At 42.4% G+C, this 20,346-nt stretch overlaps 3 protein-coding genes across 34 annotated transcripts in view; all 3 read right to left on the reverse strand.

Annotated features, from left to right (window-relative positions):
- Positions 1–20,346, reverse strand: part of LOC139606386 (protocadherin gamma-C5-like) — a 276,343-nt gene that overhangs the window by 72,287 nt on the left and 183,710 nt on the right. The window contains exon 1 of one of the 32 annotated variants that reach the window (XM_071458525.1): positions 12,468–14,925. The exons of 25 other annotated variants lie outside the window; for them this stretch is intronic. In XM_071458525.1, the coding sequence (XP_071314626.1) occupies positions 12,468–14,906 (2,439 nt within the window). In that variant the 5' untranslated portion in view covers positions 14,907–14,925. Of the gene's footprint in view, position 1; positions 3,051–3,075; positions 5,641–9,146; positions 12,109–12,467; positions 14,926–20,346 lie in introns of those variants that run through there. 6 more of the 32 variants (XM_071458533.1, XM_071458560.1, XM_071458549.1 and 3 more) reach the window with 6 other exon arrangements.
- LOC139606397 (protocadherin beta-16-like) lies at positions 5,821–8,823 on the reverse strand. Its single transcript, XM_071458578.1, has one exon. It carries the CDS (start codon positions 8,503–8,505, stop codon positions 6,019–6,021), a length of 2,487 nt encoding a protein of 828 aa, XP_071314679.1. The 5' UTR covers positions 8,506–8,823; the 3' UTR covers positions 5,821–6,018.
- LOC139606415 (protocadherin beta-16-like) lies at positions 15,584–20,337 on the reverse strand. The gene has a single exon (XM_071458599.1). It carries the CDS (start codon positions 17,998–18,000, stop codon positions 15,586–15,588), a length of 2,415 nt encoding a protein of 804 aa, XP_071314700.1. The 5' UTR covers positions 18,001–20,337; the 3' UTR covers positions 15,584–15,585.

Raw genomic sequence — 20,346 nt, forward strand, 5'->3', positions numbered from 1 at the left:
CCTCAAGTGGAGAGTCTGGTTCATCCAGGATGCTCTTTTCACTCTGTATCCGCTGCATCGTCCCTGTAGAACTGGGGTCCATTATCAGCACGTTTTGACTACCAGCTCTGCCGAACTTACAGTCACTCTTTCTGGAGTCAGTCGTCCTGCACACCTCGTAATTGTACACGTGTTGGAGAGTCCCTGTCCCCAAAGTGTCTGAGTAACGTGGAGGATAATATGGAATCACAGGGAGACTGGAGTGATACAGGATGCGAGACTGTCTCCATCTGTAGATTTTCACTGATATAATAACCACTAAACACGTGATGAAGAGGAAGGAGACCACAGCCAGAGCCAACACTAAGTAAAAAGTCAGGTTATCATTGTACTCCTTGTCGTGGGTAAAGTCACTGAACTCCGACAGCACTTCAGGGAAGCTGTCCGCCACCGCCACATTCACAATGACTGTAGCTGAACGAGAGGGCTGCCCGTTGTCCTCCACTATAACAGTCAGTCTCTGTTTCACTGCATCTTTATCAGTCACTTGGCGGATAGTTCTTATTTCTCCATTCTGTAAGCCCACTTCAAACAGCGCCCTGTCTGTGGCTTTCTGCAGTTTATAGGAGAGCCAGGCATTCTGTCCAGAGTCCACATCAACAGCCACCACTTTAGTCACCAGATAGCCCACATCTGCTGACCGAGGCACCATTTCAGCCACCAGAGAGCCGCCAGTCTGGACTGGGTACAGGACCTGAGGAGGGTTGTCGTTCTGGTCCTGGATCAGTATTTTCACAGTCACATTGCTACTGAGTGGAGGAGAGCCTCCATCCTGAGCTTTGACGCGGAACTGGAAATCTTTGATCTGCTCGTAGTCAAAAGAGCGCACTGCATGGATGACTCCACTATCAGCACTAACGGACACATATGAGGAGACTGGCACTCCGTTAACAGAGGAGTCCTCCAGTATGTAAGAAACACGGGCATTCTGGTTCCAGTCAGCGTCTCTGGCTTTCACTGTGAATATAGAGAGGCCTGGTGTGTTGTTTTCTACAATGTAGGCCTCATATGAGCTCCTCTCAAAGACAGGAGCGTTGTCATTCACATCAGAGATCTGTAAGGTGAGAGTGACGCTGCTGGAGAGGGAGGGCACTCCCTCATCAGAGCAGGTCACGGTTATATTATACTCAGAGGCTGTTTCTCTGTCTAATTCACTGTCAGTCACTAAGCTATAGAAATTATTTTCCGTAGACTTTAATATGAACGGAATATTTTCATTTATTGTGCATTTGACTTTACCATTCTCACCGTCGTCTAAGTCCTGAATGTTAATTATTGTTACAACAGTGTGGCTTTTGATATCTTCGGATATCACATTTGTTTTAGACATAACATCTATCACCGGGTAATTATCATTGACATCTATAATGTCGACCATCACTTTGCATGTGTCTGTTAGTCCTCCGTCGTCGCTTGCACGTACATTTATTTGATAATTTCGTGACCTTTCGTAGTCTATATTTCCAATCAATCTAACCTCGCCCGTATGTTCATTTACTTCAAACAAATGTCTGACATCATCTAAAGTGTTTCTGATCGAATATGTCATTCTTCCATTCGATCCGTGATCGGCGTCTGATGCACTAACTGTGGTCACAGCTGTGCCTTTTGGTGAATTTTCTGCAACGGTGGCTTTGTATGTGGGCTTTGTGAAAACGGGTGCGTTATCGTTGGCATCCAGCACCGTAATAATAATCTGCATTGTTCCAGACATCCGAGGTTCTCCTCCATCCACGGCCGTCAACACTAGAGACAAATGCTCGTTTTTCTCTCTGTCAAGAGGTTGTTTCAAAATCATCTCGACACTCCTGGAGCCGTCTGCTTGGCTGTGTAGTTTTAGAGCAAAATTATCAGTTGGTTCCAGACGGTACGTTTGGAGACCATTAATTCCAACATCTAAATCCACCGCCCTTTCCAAATCAAATTTCGATCCGGTGACTGCAGACTCGCTTATTTTAAATTTAATGTCACCTTTCTCAAAGGCGGGGGGGTTATCATTGATGTCTACGATCTCAACTATTATCCTGTAAAATTCTATGGGTTTGTCTAAGATAATTTGAAAGTGCAGAGCACAAGGCGTCGTCTGTCCGCAGAGCGTCTCCCTGTCTATTCTTTCTTTGATAAGGAGGACTCCCCTGGCTTTATTCAGCTCAATGTATTCCCTGCTGTCACCAAAGTAGACACGAGCATTACGTGATTTTAGTCTCTCTACATCTAAACCCAAATCCTCAGCGACATTCCCGACTACGGAACCCACTGACATTTCCTCGTTAATGGAGTAGCTGACCTGGCCGAGCACAGGACCGACAAAAAGGAACGACAGGAAAAACAGTACTTGCCGTTTCATTGTTCTCCTCGATATTGTGTTAAAGGAAAAAATATGCGTTTTTCTGTCGAGTAAAATGTTTAAAATGTATCTCTCAGCAAGAAGCAGGAAATCTGGGCATATTCCACAACGAAGAAGGAAAATAGTCCAAACGAGACAAGTTGATTCTGACCCTTCGTGTGCTATATCTGGTATCCTCCGCTCCTCGTTGGCGTTTTAAGATGGAGAGACACTATTGACGATATACTCTTCCTGAGCAACATGCTGGACTACAGCGTCCCTAAGAGTTCAACATGCAAAACTGCAGGGAAAGTGTTAAAAGAAAAAAAAAAAACAAAAAAAAAAAAACGGGTTGGAGCAGACAGGTGAAGATTAAACTGCAGTGATTTAATTAATCACTATGTTCTATGTTGAGAAAACACAAGTGCGTTTCGTAAAAAATGACTGAGATTGCATCTATAAAATTATTAAAGGGATGTTGCATACATACATTTTCTCACAAGTGTAGTAAGTAGGATAAGTAAAGGCACACACTACATGTTCAGAAGCAATGAACAATCACAGATTCTTTCAACCAACTCTGTCTCTGTCTCTGGTGCTGAATATGAATATGTCAATTTTACTATGGAACAGCAATTAAATGCATAGTATGGTAATTAAATACATATAGATGCAAAATAATAAATACTAATTTAATGTAACAGTCTAACCTCTAATGGAGAGTCTGGTTCATCCAGGATGCTCTTTTCACTCTGTATCCGCTGCATCGTCCCTGTAGAACTGGGGTCCATTATCAGCACGTTTTGACTACCAGCTCTGCCGAACTTACAGTCACTCTTTCTGGAGTCAGTCGTCCTGCACACCTCGTAATTGTACACGTGTTGGAGAGTCCCTGTCCCCAAAGTGTCTGAGTAACGTGGAGGATAATATGGAATCACAGGGAGACTGGAGTGATACAGGATGCGAGACTGTCTCCATCTGTAGATTTTCACTGATATAATAACCACTAAACACGTGATGAAGAGGAAGGAGACCACAGCCAGAGCCAACACTAAGTAAAAAGTCAGGTTGTCATTGTACTCCTTGTCGTGGGTAAAGTCAGTGAACTCCGACAGCACTTCAGGGAAGCTGTCCGCCACCGCCACATTCACAATGACTGTAGCTGAACGAGAGGGCTGCCCGTTGTCCTCCACTATAACAGTCAGTCTCTGTTTCACTGCATCTTTATCAGTCACTTGGCGGATAGTTCTTATTTCTCCATTCTGTAAGCCCACTTCAAACAGCGCCCTGTCTGTGGCTTTCTGCAGTTTATAGGAGAGCCAGGCATTCTGTCCAGAGTCCACATCAACAGCCACCACTTTAGTCACCAGATAGCCCACATCTGCTGACCGAGGCACCATTTCAGCCACCAGAGAGCCGCCAGTCTGGACTGGGTACAGAACCTGAGGAGGGTTGTCGTTCTGGTCTTGGATCAGTATTTTCACACTCACATTGCTACTGAGTGGAGGAGAGCCTCCATCCTGAGCTTTGACGCGGAACTGGAAATCTTTGATCTGCTCGTAGTCAAAAGAGCGAACTGCATGGATGACTCCACTATCAGCACTAACGGACACATATGAGGAGACTGGCACTCCGTTAACAGAGGAGTCCTCCAGTATGTAAGAAACACGGGCATTCTGGTTCCAGTCAGCGTCTCTGGCTTTCACTGTGAATATAGAGAGGCCTGGTGTGTTGTTTTCTACAATGTAGGCCTCATATGAGCTCCTCTCAAAGACAGGAGCGTTGTCATTCACATCAGAGATCTGTAAGGTGAGAGTGACGCTGCTGGAGAGGGAGGGCACTCCCTCATCAGAGCAGGTCACTGTTATATTATACTCAGAGTCTCTCTCTCTGTCCAAATCACTATTTGTTAGTATGCTGTAGAAATTATTGGATGTGAATTTAATTTCAAATGGCAGGTTTTCATTTATTACACAGTTGACTTTCCCATTAGTTTCAGAATCAGGGTCATTTACACTCATTAAAGCTATTACTGTTTTGTGGGCTGAATCCTCTGGTACTGATTCTGATGTTGATATCATATTTACAACAGGGCTATTGTCATTCACGTCAATTACATCAATTATTATCTTACTCGAATCTGAGAGTCCGCCTTGATCAACTGCCTCTATATCGATGTGATAATGTTTTTCTCTTTCATAGTCTATTGGACCTTCCAATATTACATCGCCTTGACTATTAATGTGAAATAACTTTGAAACAGTATCCATGCTATTCCCGATGACGTAGGTCACCTCTCCATTTGAGCCTTTGTCTGCATCAGAAGCACTGACCTTAGTAACAAGTGTTCCTATTGCCGAGTTTTCTGTAATGCTTGCTTTGTAAACTGATTTACTAAAGACAGGGGAATTGTCGTTTATATCTAACACAGTCACATGAATCTGCATCGTTCCTGTCATTTGTGGTTCTCCTCCATCCTCCGCTGTCAAAACCAGTGATATGTGCTCTTGTTTCTCTCGGTCCAACGGTTTTTGTAAAATCATCTCTACCTTTTTGCTGCCATCAGACTGAGAGTGCAGTTTAAGCACAAAATTGTCACTCGGCTTTAGAGTGTATCTCTGCAGACCATTCCCTTCGATGTCAGGGTCAATCGCTTTCTCGAGCAGGAACTTGGAGCCGATGACTGCAGACTCGCTAATTTCAAATCTTCTCTCCTCCTTTTGGAAAAGTGGAGCGTTGTCATTAATATCGGTAATTTCTACAGTAACTGGGAATAATTCTAATGGGTTCTGTAACGTAATTTGAAAATGCAAAGCGCAAGGCGTTGTCTGTCTGCAGAGCGCTTCGCGGTCTATTTTTTCTTTAATAAGGAGGACTCCTCTTTCTCTGTTCAGTTCAATGTACTGAGCACTGTCTCCCGTGTAAATACGAGCTTTACCCGAGTTAAGTCGTTTGACATCTAAACCTAAATCTTGTGCTATGTTACCGACCAAAGAGCCTTTTGCCATTTCCTCCGGAATCGAGTAGCTGACCTGCCCATTCACAGGACTCAGGCTGAAGATGGAGATTAACAACAGTACTTGCCGTTTCATTGTTCTGTCCGATACCTCCGTTGCACAATAGATACCGAATGTTAATCCGGTTTAGGAGTAAGATTCTGTCACATGTAAATTAAAAATGGAAGAGAAATATGTTTAAATCCACACAAAAATAAAATCCTGGTTTGAGGTATCCGTGGATAGTAGCCTATAGTCTGATCTCCGAAGTGTGCATTCTACATCTGAGCGTGTGCGTCAGTATTATGCCAGAGCTATGACTGGGAGGATCTGTTACAAAAGCATTTCTCAACTGCCACACACTGGGCAACAGCGGCCCGATGAGTTCAAATGATGAAAGTACATAAGAAAAACAGAAATAATGCCATGAAAATTCGATGTTACATTCAGATTAAGAATAATAAAGGTATCATACACAAAGCCTGTGCTAATTGTCAGACTGAAAAAAATCTGGAAAAAGATATGAAATCGGAATTCAAATACTGGTTAAGACAGGTTACTATAGACAAGGAAAAAAACATAGAGAGTGAAAGTGAAAGAGGAAAACAAAGTGAAACTTTGCTTTCATTGACGCTGTCCAAGGTGCTGTAATTTCGCCTAAATGACGCCTTTCAACGCACTTATCAGTGTTATACTGCGAATATGACTAACCTCTAAAGGAGAGTCTGGTTCGTCCAGGATGCTCTTTTCACTCTGTATCCGCTGCATCGTCCCTGTAGAACTGGGGTCCATTATCAGCACGTTTTGACTACCAGCTCTGCCGAACTTACAGTCACTCTTTCTGGAGTCAGTCGTCCTGCACACCTCGTAATTGTACACGTGTTGGAGAGTCCCTGTCCCCAAAGTGTCTGAGTAACGTGGAGGATAATATGGAATCACAGGGAGACTGGAGTGATACAGGATGCGAGACTGTCTCCATCTGTAGATTTTCACTGATATAATAACCACTAAACACGTGATGAAGAGGAAGGAGACCACAGCCAGAGCCAACACTAAGTAAAAAGTCAGGTTGTCATTGTACTCCTTGTCGTGGGTAAAGTCAGTGAACTCCGACAGCACTTCAGGGAAGCTGTCCGCCACCGCCACATTCACAATGACTGTAGCTGAACGAGAGGGCTGCCCGTTGTCCTCCACTATAACAGTCAATCTCTGTTTCACTGCATCTTTATCAGTCACTTGGCGGATAGTTCTTATTTCTCCATTCTGTAAGTCCACTTCAAACAGCGCCCTGTCTGTGGCTTTCTGCAGTTTATAGGAGAGCCAGGCATTCTGTCCAGAGTCCACATCAACAGCCACCACTTTAGTCACCAGATAGCCCACATCTGCTGACCGAGGCACCATTTCAGCCACCAGAGAGCCGCCAGTCTGGACTGGGTACAGGACCTGAGGAGGGTTGTCGTTCTGGTCCTGGATCAGTATTTTCACAGTCACATTGCTACTGAGTGGAGGAGAGCCTCCATCCTGAGCTTTGACGCGGAACTGGAAATCTTTGATCTGCTCGTAGTCAAAAGAGCGCACTGCATGGATGACTCCACTATCAGCACTAACGGACACATATGAGGAGACTGGCACTCCGTTAACAGAGGAGTCCTCCAGTATGTAAGAAACACGGGCATTCTGGTTCCAGTCAGCGTCTCTGGCTTTCACTGTGAATATAGAGAGGCCTGGTGTGTTGTTTTCTACAATGTAGGCCTCATATGAGCTCCTCTCAAAGACAGGAGCGTTGTCATTCACATCAGAGATCTGTAAGGTGAGAGTGACGCTGCTGGAGAGGGAGGGCACTCCCTCATCAGAGCAGATCACTGTAATATTATACTGGGACGCGGCTTCTCTATCCAAAGCTACCTCTGTTACTAAACTGTAAAATCCATTCATTGTGTTTTGTATTTTAAAAGGAATGTCATCATTAATATTACACTTCACCTCTCCATTCCTCTCAGAGTCAGGGTCATTTACACTTAGCATAGAAATCACAGTATTGTCAGGAGAGTCCTCGAAAATGCTGTCTGATTTGGAGAGTATTTTAATATGAGGGCTGTTGTCATTGACATCAATAATATCAATTAGGATTTTACTGGAATCGGACAGCCCACCATTATCTATAGCCTCGATATCAATTTGGAAGAGCTTCGCTTTTTCATAATCTATTTCACCGATTAAGATAACCTCTCCAGTTTTTGTATCGATCTGAAACAGGTCGGATAAGCGACGCTTGCTATTTGAAATTAAGTATGATATTTCTGCATTAGAGCCTCCATCTTTGTCAGATGCACTAACTGTAATAATCCTGGTTCCCTTTGGAGAATTCTCGGTTAATGTTGCCTTGTAAACTGACTTAGTGAAAACCGGTGCGTTGTCGTTTGCATCTAACACGTTAACAACTATCTGCATTGTCCCTGACATACGCGGCTGTCCGCCATCGAGAGCAGTTAATAATAGTGATATCTGTTCCTGGTGCTCTCGATCTAGTGGCTTCTGTAGAACCATTTCTACCTTTTTACTCCCATCTGCTTGATTCTCTAATTTCAATGCAAAGTTGTTTGTTGGATTAAGCGAATAGCTTTGGAGACCATTTGCACCAATGTCTGCATCGATGGCTTTCTCCAGTACAAATTTAGACCCAATAACAGCCGACTCGCTGATTTCAAAACGTTTTTGGCTTGATGCAAAGCTGGGAGCGTTGTCGTTTATGTCTGTGATTTCTATTGTTATGCGAAACAGTTCCATCGGATTTTCCAGAATCATTTGTAAATGCAAAGCACAGGGCGTCGTTTCTCCACACAACGTCTCCCTGTCTATTCTCTCTTTGATAAGGAGGACACCCCTCTCTCTATTCAGCTCGATGTATTCTGCACTGTCTCCCGAATGAATGCGGGCTCTACCAGATTTGAGTCTTTTAAAATCTACACCTAAATCCTGAGCGACATTACAGACTAATGAACCTTTCTCCATTTCCTCAGGAATGGAGTAGCTGACCTGGCCGAGCACCGAGGGAACGGAGAGAACGAAGATGAACAACAGTACTTGCCGTCTCATTGTTTTGTCGGTGTATTCCTGAGTCGTTTGCATAAAACTGTAATCCATATGATTATCTTTAAAAATTCCTTTCGTATCTCAAGTAAAATACCAACAAAAATTAGCAGCTGTCCATGTCCGTGAGCAGTTTTCTGTTTAGACGAGGGCAGGCGTTTGGTCCGTGTTTTATTGTCTACCATGTCAGTCTAAGGGGGAGGTACAGTTACCAGCCCTATCGAAGACTGCCACACTCTGGCCAATAGCGGCCCTTTCTGTTCATAACACCAAACAGCAAAAGTAAGTGGTAAGGGAGATGAGAATGTGGTTGGTGACGAAAAACAAAGCAAAACGTTATTATTATTGCTGTTGTTGTTATAATAATAATAATAATAATAATAATAATAATAATAATAATAATAATAATAATAATAATAATAATAATAATAATAATAATAAACTGTTAGATTACAGGGTAGTATCCTTATTGGTTCAAAGTTCAATAAGGATAAAATAAGGATAAAATCAAAGTATGAACAGTAAAACCTTGTTACAAAACACTTCTATTGACCAGTGTAGCTCTTTAGTCTCACCTAGACTGTTAATAAAACAGGTTGTGTATTAGATATAAGAAAAAATAGAAATGACGTCAGAAATGAGCAATTATATCATGATGAGAGTTTACGTCTTCAGTGTAAGCACTGTATTCTAACCTCTAGTGGAGAGTCCGGTTCATCCAGGATGCTCTTTTCACTCTGTATCCGCTGCATCGTCCCTGTAGAACTGGGGTCCATTATCAGCACGTTTTGACTACCAGCTCTGCCGAACTTACAGTCACTCTTTCTGGAGTCAGTCGTCCTGCACACCTCATAATTGTACACGTGTTGGAGAGTCCCTGTCCCCAAAGTGTCTGAGTAACGTGGAGGATAATATGGAATCACAGGGAGACTGGAGTGATACAGGATGCGAGACTGTCTCCATCTGTAGATTTTCACTGAGATAATAACCACTAAACACGTGATGAAGAGGAAGGAGACCACAGCCAGAGCCAACACTAAGTAAAAAGTCAGGTTGTCATTGTACTCCTTGTCGTGGGTAAAGTCAGTGAACTCCGACAGCACTTCAGGGAAGCTGTCCGCCACCGCCACATTCACAATGACTGTAGCTGAACGAGAGGGCTGCCCGTTGTCCTCCACTATAACAGTCAGTCTCTGTTTCACTGCATCTTTATCAGTCACTTGGCGGATAGTTCTTATTTCTCCATTCTGTAAGCCCACTTCAAACAGCGCCCTGTCTGTGGCTTTCTGCAGTTTATAGGAGAGCCAGGCATTCTGTCCAGAGTCCACATCAACAGCCACCACTTTAGTCACCAGATAGCCCACATCTGCTGACCGAGGCACCATTTCAGCCACCAGAGAGCCACCAGTCTGGACTGGGTACAGGACCTGAGGAGGGTTGTCGTTCTGGTCCTGGATCAGTATTTTCACACTCACATTGCTACTGAGTGGAGGAGAGCCTCCATCCTGAGCTTTGACGCGGAACTGGAAATCTTTGATCTGCTCGTAGTCAAAAGAGCGCACTGCATGGATGACTCCACTATCAGCACTAACGGACACATATGAGGAGACCGGCACTCCGTTAACAGAGGAGTCCTCCAGTATGTAAGAAACACGGGCATTCTGGTTCCAGTCAGCGTCTCTGGCTTTCACTGTGAATATAGAGAGGCCTGGTGTGTTGTTTTCTACAATGTAGGCCTCATATGAGCTCCTCTCAAAGACAGGAGCGTTGTCATTCACATCAGAGATCTGTAAGGTGAGAGTGACGCTGCTGGAGAGGGAGGGCACTCCCTCATCAGAGCAGGTCACGGTTATATTATACTCAGAGGCTGTTTCTCTGTCTAATTCACTGTCAGTCACTAAGCTATAGAAATTATTTGATGTCGACATTATGGTCAAAGGTGTGTTATCGCTGATAACACAGTGAACTTTACCGTTTTCATTTGAATCCGGGTCTTGAACGTTCATCATTGCTACAACTGTTTTCGGTTTAGAGTGTTCAGATATCATGTTTGACTTTGACATTATATTAATCATCGGTTTGTTGTCGTTCATATCCACGACTTCAACTATGACTTTACAGGAATCTGTAAGTCCACCATCATCACTTGCACGTATGTTAATATGGTAATTCCGTGCATTCTCATAATCAATATTTCCAAGTAATCTAATTTCACCACTATCTTCGTTTATCTGAAACAATGCATGAGCTTGATCTAAACTGTTTGTGATTGAATATTTTATCCTCCCATTTGTTCCATAATCAGCATCTGATGCAGTGACGGTGGTGACAACCGTGCCTTCTGGGGCATTTTCAAAAACAGTGGCTGTGTAGGTGGACTGTGAAAAAACAGGTGCGTTATCATTGACATCTAACACCGTGATGAAAATCCGAATTGTTCCCGACATTTGCGGGTCTCCTCCATCAAAAGCTGTTAAAACTAAAGATATCAACTCTTCCTTTTCTCTGTCGAGAGGCTTCTGTAAAACCATTTCAACTTTTTCTGTTCTATCACCTTGATTCTCCCGTTTAAGTACAAAATTATCAGTAGGTTTAAGATCATACTTTTGAAGACCGTTTTTGCCGACATCAAGATCTATTGCTCTATCTAATACAAATTTTGCTCCAATTATGGCAGATTCGCTGATTTTAAAACTGACTTCATTTTTTTCAAAGGTAGGAGGATTGTCATTTATATCTGTAATCTCGACTGTGACACTGTAAAACTCCATGGGGTTCTCTAAAATAATCTGAAAATGCAAAGCACAAGGCGTGGTTTGTCTGCAGATCGCTTCTCTGTCTATTCTGTCTTTGATAAGGAGGACTCCTCGGTCTTTATTTAGCTCGATGTATCCCGCACTATCTCCTGTATACAGACGAGCTTTACCTGACTTCAGTCGTTTTATATCTAAACCCAAATCCTGAGCAATATTACCGACTAGAGAGCCACTCGGCATTTCCTCAGGGATGGAGTAGCTGACTTGGCCGAGTACTGAACGGAGATAAAGGACCAAGAAAAACAACAGTACTTGCCGTCTCATTGTTCTGTCCGACAACATCCTCGCGAAATTTAATAAGACGAATTATGTTCCACGATGGCCGGAAATTTATGGTCCATTATATTTCATGATAAACAAGGTGACACTTCATGATCATCCACGCCGGTTAAAAAAAAAGATTACAGCACTCTCGTCGTTTAAGTGTACGCCGACGTTGTAACCCTATGTCTGTCTTTCTCTTTCTGAAATCATCATGATGGGGGAGGCTTCTCTTTAAAGCTGCTGAGACACGTCAACACATTGGCCAACAGCGGCCCTAAGAGTACACAGTCATGAACTACAGAAAGTTCCATGTGAGAAAAAAAAATCCTGGATAATAGAAGGCTTTCTTGATAATTTGGTTGAAATGGCTATTCATACATCCCAACATAACACAGTGGACAGGAAATAACATTAAGTTATTTTCACATATGGACAACCACTGAAATTCACATGATTTATACCACCAATAAGTAAGAATCAAATACCCATAAACTATTACATGTTTTCTAAATGTTCATGTTACTAGATAGATAGATAGATAGATAGATAGATAGATAGATAGATAGATAGATAGATAGATAGATAGATAGATAGATAGGTATTAAGCGACAATTACTTTGCAAAATTAACATGGACTAACAATTTATCCAAACAATCTATTCAGAAAAAAATGATGAGTATACCTAAAAACTCCTGTAGACACAAACTTGTGCGTTTGTGTCTACAGGAGTTTTTAGGTATAAATACTTGCAAACACACACACGTCACTGGAAACACCATGAACATAAAACAAGAAAAAAGATCGAAAGTGATAACAGTGCCTCTGTCCATGGTGCTGAATACAGACTAATAAGTGATTCCTAGTATGAGAAACACGATCATTTACAGAGAAAATGCGGGCATGTCCCAATTACAATTGAGCCGAAAAAAACCAACCTCTAGAGGAGAGTCAGGTTCATCCAGGATGTTCTTTTCACTCTGTATCCGCTGCATCGTCCCTGTAGAACTGGGGTCCATTATCAGCACGTTTTGACTACCAGCTCTGCCGAACTTACAGTCACTCTTTCTGGAGTCAGTCGTCCTGCACACCTCGTAATTGTACACGTGTTGGAGAGTCCCTGTCCCCAAAGTGTCTGAGTAACGTGGAGGATAATATGGAATCACAGGGAGACTGGAGTGATACAGGATGCGAGACTGTCTCCATCTGTAGATTTTCACTGATATAATAACCACTAAACACGTGATGAAGAGGAAGGAGACCACAGCCAGAGCCAACACCAAGTAAAAAGTCAGGTTGTCATTGTACTCCTTGTCGTGGGTAAAGTCAGTGAACTCCGACAGCACTTCAGGGAAGCTGTCCGCCACCGCCACATTCACAATGACTGTAGCTGAACGAGAGGGCTGCCCGTTGTCCTCCACTATAACAGTCAGTCTCTGTTTCACTGCATCTTTATCAGTCACTTGGCGGATAGTTCTTATTTCTCCATTCTGTAAGCCCACTTCAAACAGCGCCCTGTCTGTGGCTTTCTGCAGTTTATAGGAGAGCCAGGCATTCTGTCCAGAGTCCACATCAACAGCCACCACTTTAGTCACCAGATAGCCCACATCTGCTGACCGAGGCACCATTTCAGCCACCAGAGAGCCACCAGTCTGGACTGGGTACAGGACCTGAGGAGGGTTGTCGTTCTGGTCCTGGATCAGTATTTTCACAGTCACATTGCTACTGAGTGGAGGAGAGCCTCCATCCTGAGCTTTGACGCGGAACTGGAAATCTTTGATCTGCTCGTAGTCAAAAGAGCGCACTGCATGGATGACTCCACTATCAGCACTAACGGACACATATGAGGAGACTGGCACTCCGTTAACAGAGGAGTCCTCCAGTATGTAAGAAACACGGGCATTCTGGTTCCAGTCAGCGTCTCTGGCTTTCACTGTGAATATAGAGAGGCCTGGTGTGTTGTTTTCTACAATGTAGGCCTCATATGAGCTCCTCTCAAAGACAGGAGCGTTGTCATTCACATCAGAGATCTGTAAGGTGAGAGTGACGCTGCTGGAGAGGGAGGGCACTCCCTCATCAGAGCAGGTCACTGTTATATTATACTCAGAGGCTGTTTCTCTGTCTAAAGTGACCTCTGTAACTATAGTATAAAATGCATTTAATGTAGTTTGTATTTTGAAGGGGATGTTGTCATCTATTTTACACTCTACTTTTCCATTATTCTCTGAATCGGGATCGTTTATGCTTAACATAGCAATAACAGTGTTTGAAGGGGAGTCCTCTAGTATGGATTCTGATTTAGAAACAATGTTTATCTGAGGATTGTTGTCATTTACGTCAATAACATCAACGATCACCTTCGTGGAATCAGAGAGTCCCCCGCTGTCTACAACTTCAACATCGATTTGATAAATGTTAGCCTTTTCATAATCTATTCCACCAATTAGGACAATTTCACCACTTTTTGAGTCAATCTTAAATAATTCATATAAAGGACGTTTGCTGGGAGATATCAGATATGATACTTCTCCGTTCGAGCCAATGTCTTTATCAGATGCACTAACAGTCGTTACGCTGGTGCCTTTAGGGGAATTTTCTTGTATTTTTGCTCTGTATAGCGGTTTAGCGAATGTAGGTGCGTTGTCGTTCGCATCCAGTACGTTGACAAATATCTGCATTGTCCCTGACATCCGCGGCTCTCCTCCATCTATAGCGGTTAGTAACAGTGAAATGTATCCCTGCTTCTCTCGATCTAGTGGCTTCTGTAGCACCATTTCTACTTTTTTACTTCCGTCTCCCTGATTTTCTAGTTTTAACACAAAGTTATCCGTTGGGGTAAGTGAGTATTGTTGTAAGCCATTCATGCCAATGTCGGTATCAATAGCTTTCTCTAATACGAATTTCGATCCAATAACAGCGGACTCGCTGATGTCAAAGCGTTTTTCTGCATTTGTGAAACTGGGAGTGTTATCGTTTACATCGGTAATCTCCACTGTAACACGAAACAATTCCATTGGATTTTCCAGAATTAACTGGAAATGTAAAGCACAAGGCGTCGTCTCTCCACATAAAGCCTCTCTGTCGATCCTCTCTTGGATAAGGAGGACTCCCCTTTCTTTATTCAGCGCTATGTACTCTACGCTACCTCCAGTATAAACACGAGCTTTACCAGATTTCAACCTTTTAAGATCTAAACCTAAATCATGCGCTATGTTACCAACTACAGAGCCTTTGGCCATTTCTTCGGGAATGGAGTAGCTGACCTGCCCAAGCACGTAGCTCAGACACAGCACCGAGAAAAACAACAGTACTTGCCGTCTCATTGTTCTGCCTGATGTCGTATTGTTTCCTGCACCGTAAAAGAAAAGCATTCCCATTGCAGTCAATGCGAAGGTAGATAGCAAGAGAAAAGAAATCCACGATCCAACTATAGAAAGCTGATCAATGTATCCAGTTACACCATTACTGGCCGTGCTCCTTATGAGGGCGGACTGTGCATTCTGCCTTTCTCTGACTTTGTCCAACGTATCGACTCAAAGGGGCAGGACACAGACAAAAATAACATCTAGTTGTATGGCAACAGCGACCCTTTGAGTTGACAACACAAATTGCAACTAGTTATATCAAATAAAATGTTAGTGCATTCATACCGTTTGTCAAACAGAACCAAAACCAGAGTAAATTTGGCCATTGATTTTGTAGGCTATGCTTTAATGTTCCCAATGAAAATTTTGATAATATTCTGGTCAAGTGTTTTTGTAACATATTTAAATGCTGTAATTAGAGAATAAATGTTTTTTATTATAACTGACATGAATAAAAGTGGTGAAGCCAAGACGAAAATAAAAGCACAAGACATTTGTTGGACCTCGTTATGTTAAAGTGTCGCTGTCCATGGTGCTGAATACAAACGTTGTAGCATTATGTAAACTTCTCAGGATTTTATATATATATATATGTAGTCTTTTTCCAGAATCCTGTGAGTGTTAACCCTTGAAGGCTACTGCTAATGGAATTAATACAAAATATCTTAATGGACTATATATCTTGTGAGTGTTACAGTTTTCTGACCTCTAAAGGAGAGTCCGGTTCATCCAGGATGCTCTTTTCATTCTGTATCCGCTGCATCGTCCCTGTAGAACTGGGGTCCATTATCAACACGTTTTGACTACCAGCTCTGCCGAACTTACAGTCACTCTTTCTGGAGTCAGTCGTCCTGCACACCTCGTAATTGTACACGTGTTGGAGAGTCCCTGTCCCCAAAGTGTCTGAGTAACGTGGAGGATAATATGGAATCACAGGGAGACTGGAGTGATACAGGATGCGAGACTGTCTCCATCTGTAGATTTTCACTGATATAATAACCACTAAACACGTGATGAAGAGGAAGGAGACCACAGCCAGAGCCAACACTAAGTAAAAAGTCAGGTTGTCATTGTACTCCTTGTCGTGGGTAAAGTCAGTGAACTCCGACAGCACTTCAGGGAAGCTGTCCGCCACCGCTACGTTCACAATGACTGTAGCTGAACGAGAGGGCTGCCCGTTGTCCTCCACTATAACAGTCAGTCTCTGTTTCACTGCATCTTTATCAGTCACTTGGCGGATAGTTCTTATTTCTCCATTCTGTAAGCCCACTTCAAACAGCGCCCTGTCTGTGGCTTTCTGCAGTTTATAGGAGAGCCAGGCATTCTGTCCAGAGTCCACATCAACAGCCACCACTTTAGTCACCAGATAGCCCACATCTGCTGACCGAGGCACCATTTCAGCCACCAGAGAGCCGCCAGTCTGGACTGGGTACAGAACCTGAGGAGGGTTGTCGTTCTGGTCCTGGATCAGTATTTTCACACTCACATTACTACTGAGTGGAGGAGAGCCTCCATCCTGAGCTTTGACACGGAACTGGAAATCTTTGATCTGCTCGTAGTCAAAAGAGCGCACTGCATGGATGACTCCACTATCAGCACTAACGGACACATATGAGGAGACCGGCACTCCGTTAACAGAGGAGTCCTCCAGTATGTAAGAAACACGGGCATTCTGGTTCCAGTCAGCGTCTCTGGCTTTCACTGTGAATATAGAGAGGCCTGGTGTGTTGTTTTCTACAATGTAGGCCTCATATGAGCTCCTCTCAAAGACAGGAGCGTTGTCATTCACATCAGAGATCTGTAAGGTGAGAGTGACGCTGCTGGAGAGGGAGGGCACTCCCTCATCAGAGCAGGTCACTGTTATATTATACTCAGAGGCTGTTTCTCTGTCTAATTCACTGTCTGTTACGAGGCTAAAGAACTTTTTCGACGTTGTTTTCATCAGAAATGGCATGTGCTCTTCGATATTACATGAGACTTTCCCATTTTCTCCAGAGTCAGGATCTTGAACATTAAATATAGTTACCACAGTTCCTGGCGTAGAATTTTCTGATATCGAATTCGTTTTAGACATGATATTAATAGATGGTTGATTATCGTTCGTATCAGTCACTTCAACAATAATCTTACACGAATCTGTTAGTCCTCCATCATCACTAGCTTGTACATGTATTTCATAGTGCTGTGCCTTTTCATAATCCAGGTTTCCAGTTAAAGTTACCACACCACTGACTTCGTCAATTTTAAACATAACAGGGACGTCATCCAAAGTGTTTGTTATTGAATAGGACACTTTTCCATTAGAACCTTCATCTGCGTCTACAGCACTAACGGTACTCAAAATTGTGCCCTTTGAATCGGTCTCCATTATAGTAACTTTATATACTTCCTGCGTAAATACTGGGGCATTGTCATTAGCGTCTAGCACTGAAATCTCTACTCGCATTGTTCCTGACAGCTGAGGATCACCACCGTCAGTAGCTGTCAGTGTTAAAGAGATGTGCTCTTGCGTCTCTCTGTCTAGTGGTTTTTGCAAAACCATCTCCACTTTTTTACTCCCATCCTGCTGATTTTGGAGTTTTAGATGAAAGTTGTCCGTAGGTTTTAGTGAATAACTCTGCAATCCGTTAACACCGACATCTAGATCCATAGCTCTTTCTAGCACAAATTTCGCTCCGATCACGGCCGACTCACTAATCCTAAATTTCATCTCATCCTTTTTGAAACTGGGTGCATTATCGTTAATGTCATTGATTTCGACGGTGACTGTATAGAATTCAATCGGGTCCTCCAGTGTAATTTGAAGATGTAAAGCGCAAGGTGTTGTCTGCCCGCAGAGCGCCTCTCTGTCGATTCTCTCTTTCACAAGCAGAGCTCCCCTGTCTTTATTCAGCTCGACATATTCTGCATTGTCCTCTGTATAAATGCGAGCTTTACCTGACTTCAGTCTTTTCACGTCTAATCCTAAATCCTGCGCTATGTTACCAACAAGAGAGCCTTTTGTCATTTCCTCGGGAATGGAGTAGGTGACCTGCCCGAACACTGAGCTCAGGGAAAAAATCGAGACAAACAACAGTACTTGCCGTCTCATTGTTCTGCCCCACATCTTATCCACGAAAAACCCTGAAGATGTAAAGAGGGCTGTAATCCAAAGCGCCAAGGTTCCTCTATGACAAAGTGCTCCAGAGGAAGACTGATTATCGCCGTCTTTCCCGAATCCGAAATAAATGAATCGCAGTACAGATACGTCCGGGCTTCTGCAACGACGCCAGTGTGCTGTGCGTGTGTCTCTTTCTGTGTTTAATATAACAGATTGAAAGGGGAAGGTTCTGCCTTGGTCAACAGCGGCGCTGAGAGTCAAAAGACTTGCACTGCAGGAAACTACACTGTGCAGTAGCAGCTTCAGTATGAAGAAATAAAAAGGATCTCCAGTCTTCAAAAAAGCAGTAGATCTCGCCACCCTATGTGATTCGGGAGCAACGCCTTACTTTACAGAATAAATGAAATCATGCCACTGCTCAATTAAGAGGACAGTTCAATTAAAATTACATTATGTCTGCAATGGATTGAGAGTTCAGTTATTGGGGCTAGAATGGCGTTTCTTCTTTTAGTATGTAGGTCTTAATTACTAGAAAGATGTCATTTTTGTTGAGCAAATCAGAAATAGTTAAATACTTTAGATTATCCTGGAAGTAAATACTAACTTAATAGTCCACTTTTCAATCAAGTCAGAGCTCAAACGGTTCACTGAAGTAATTTTTCTTTTAGAGGAAAACTAGAGGAAAAGGCGATCATCAGACCTTGATAAATGACTTAGATTCTACCTTTTTTTGGCAGTTAACGTGACCACTGAGAGGAAACTTTTTTATAAGCTATCATTCAGCAGAGCATAAAACTAATTAACCAGCTGGAGTTCTTCCTAGGTAATTACAGTCTTGTCAGCCATGACTAGTGCCAAGCTGATAAGTTTGATAACTGATATAGTTTGTCTGAACTTGTTTGCTGCACAGATGAAGCACAAGATGGCTTGTCACCTCATAATACACCCACCCACACTCTGTTCTCCATTTGATTTCTATGTACTTGACATTTAAACTGACAGTAGATGTGTCATGACTATTTTCTACTTACTTTCCACAGGGCTGAGGCGTAAATAAGAGTAACCTACTGTACATTTTCAAACTATTTTGTTTACTTCCCACAGCTCCATCCTGTCAAAAAAGTAGTTCTTTGGATACATTTGTTGCAGGAATTCAGGTGGAGTGGCTTATTATGCTTCACCCAGACATATGTAGACACTGAACAGCAGGAGTGTTAGGTGGACTGTGATCACAGCTGATCTCAACAAAGCAACAAGGTAATGATTAATATATTGTCATGGGTGTGTCTTTGCTGAATCAACAACAGGTCGATAATGCAGACAACACAGACAGCAAGGATGATGCTAGTGACAATATGTTTTCAGCTATCATATTTAGTACACAACTGCAGCCAGTTCAACCTTATGCTAGATCCTGGCCCTCATTACAAGTCAAGAATCAAAAGTCATTTCACAAATAATATATCCAAGACAGCAAAGACACTTTTATGCGTGCCAGCACAATCTGAAGCTAGGCTTGTATTTTTTTCCATAATCTACTTCATGTAAGTCTCATGTGTTGCCAAAAAGAGACAAGCAGTAAATTTGTAGACAGTGTGTCACTTTTGGCAATCCTAGGTGTCTTGTAAATGGTACTCAAGACAGTGTTTCAAAATTTGAGTTGCCAGACATTTAAAAACACAAAACTTTGAGCTCCTACTTAAAAGTTGCACCACTATGAAATCTCAAATTGACTTCCAAACTGTTTAATGGACAAAGGTGAAAAACAGCTGCAGACTTCAAGAGAGAATCATCTTTATCAAATAAACGTATAAATCGCTATTATTTTCATCAAATAGTATGGGGGAATAATGACAATAAATCAGTAGAAAGAAATATCATAAATTAATGCACACTGTGAATCACTTATGTATTCAATAAGCATTTGACCCATTTGTCATTCTGTAATGTTGCGAATACAACTCTTTTAAATTTGTTATCAATAATTTAGCATCAATTTAGTCACCAAAAGTGCTCATTCTGCAAGACACTGGATTATAATAAATATCAAAAATTGATACAAAGAGACAAAACTTTGATGTGGCTGAACTTTGCACCAGATACAACTACTTGCAGGTTTTATAAAACTATGTAAACATGCAGAGGTGGATATTGAAGGTGTCTTTAAAAACTCATTCAGGAAGGTTGGTTATGAGGATGAAAAATGGAGAGAAAAAAGTATAAGTAAACAGCATTGCAATTCCTTGCTTTCCAAGAGCCCCCAGTTTAATGTGCAACATAATGAAAAGATAAAAGAACATGTGGTGCCATGAAGGGAGTAATGCAACACTTTCTGTTATTCCATGTGACTAA

The sequence above is a fragment of the Trachinotus anak genome, unplaced genomic scaffold (assembly GCF_046630095.1).
Source record: "Trachinotus anak isolate AG129_WGS33_773 ecotype Australia unplaced genomic scaffold, CSIRO_AGI_Tana_v1 ptg000021l, whole genome shotgun sequence".
Taxonomy (NCBI): domain Eukaryota; kingdom Metazoa; phylum Chordata; class Actinopteri; order Carangiformes; family Carangidae; genus Trachinotus; species Trachinotus anak.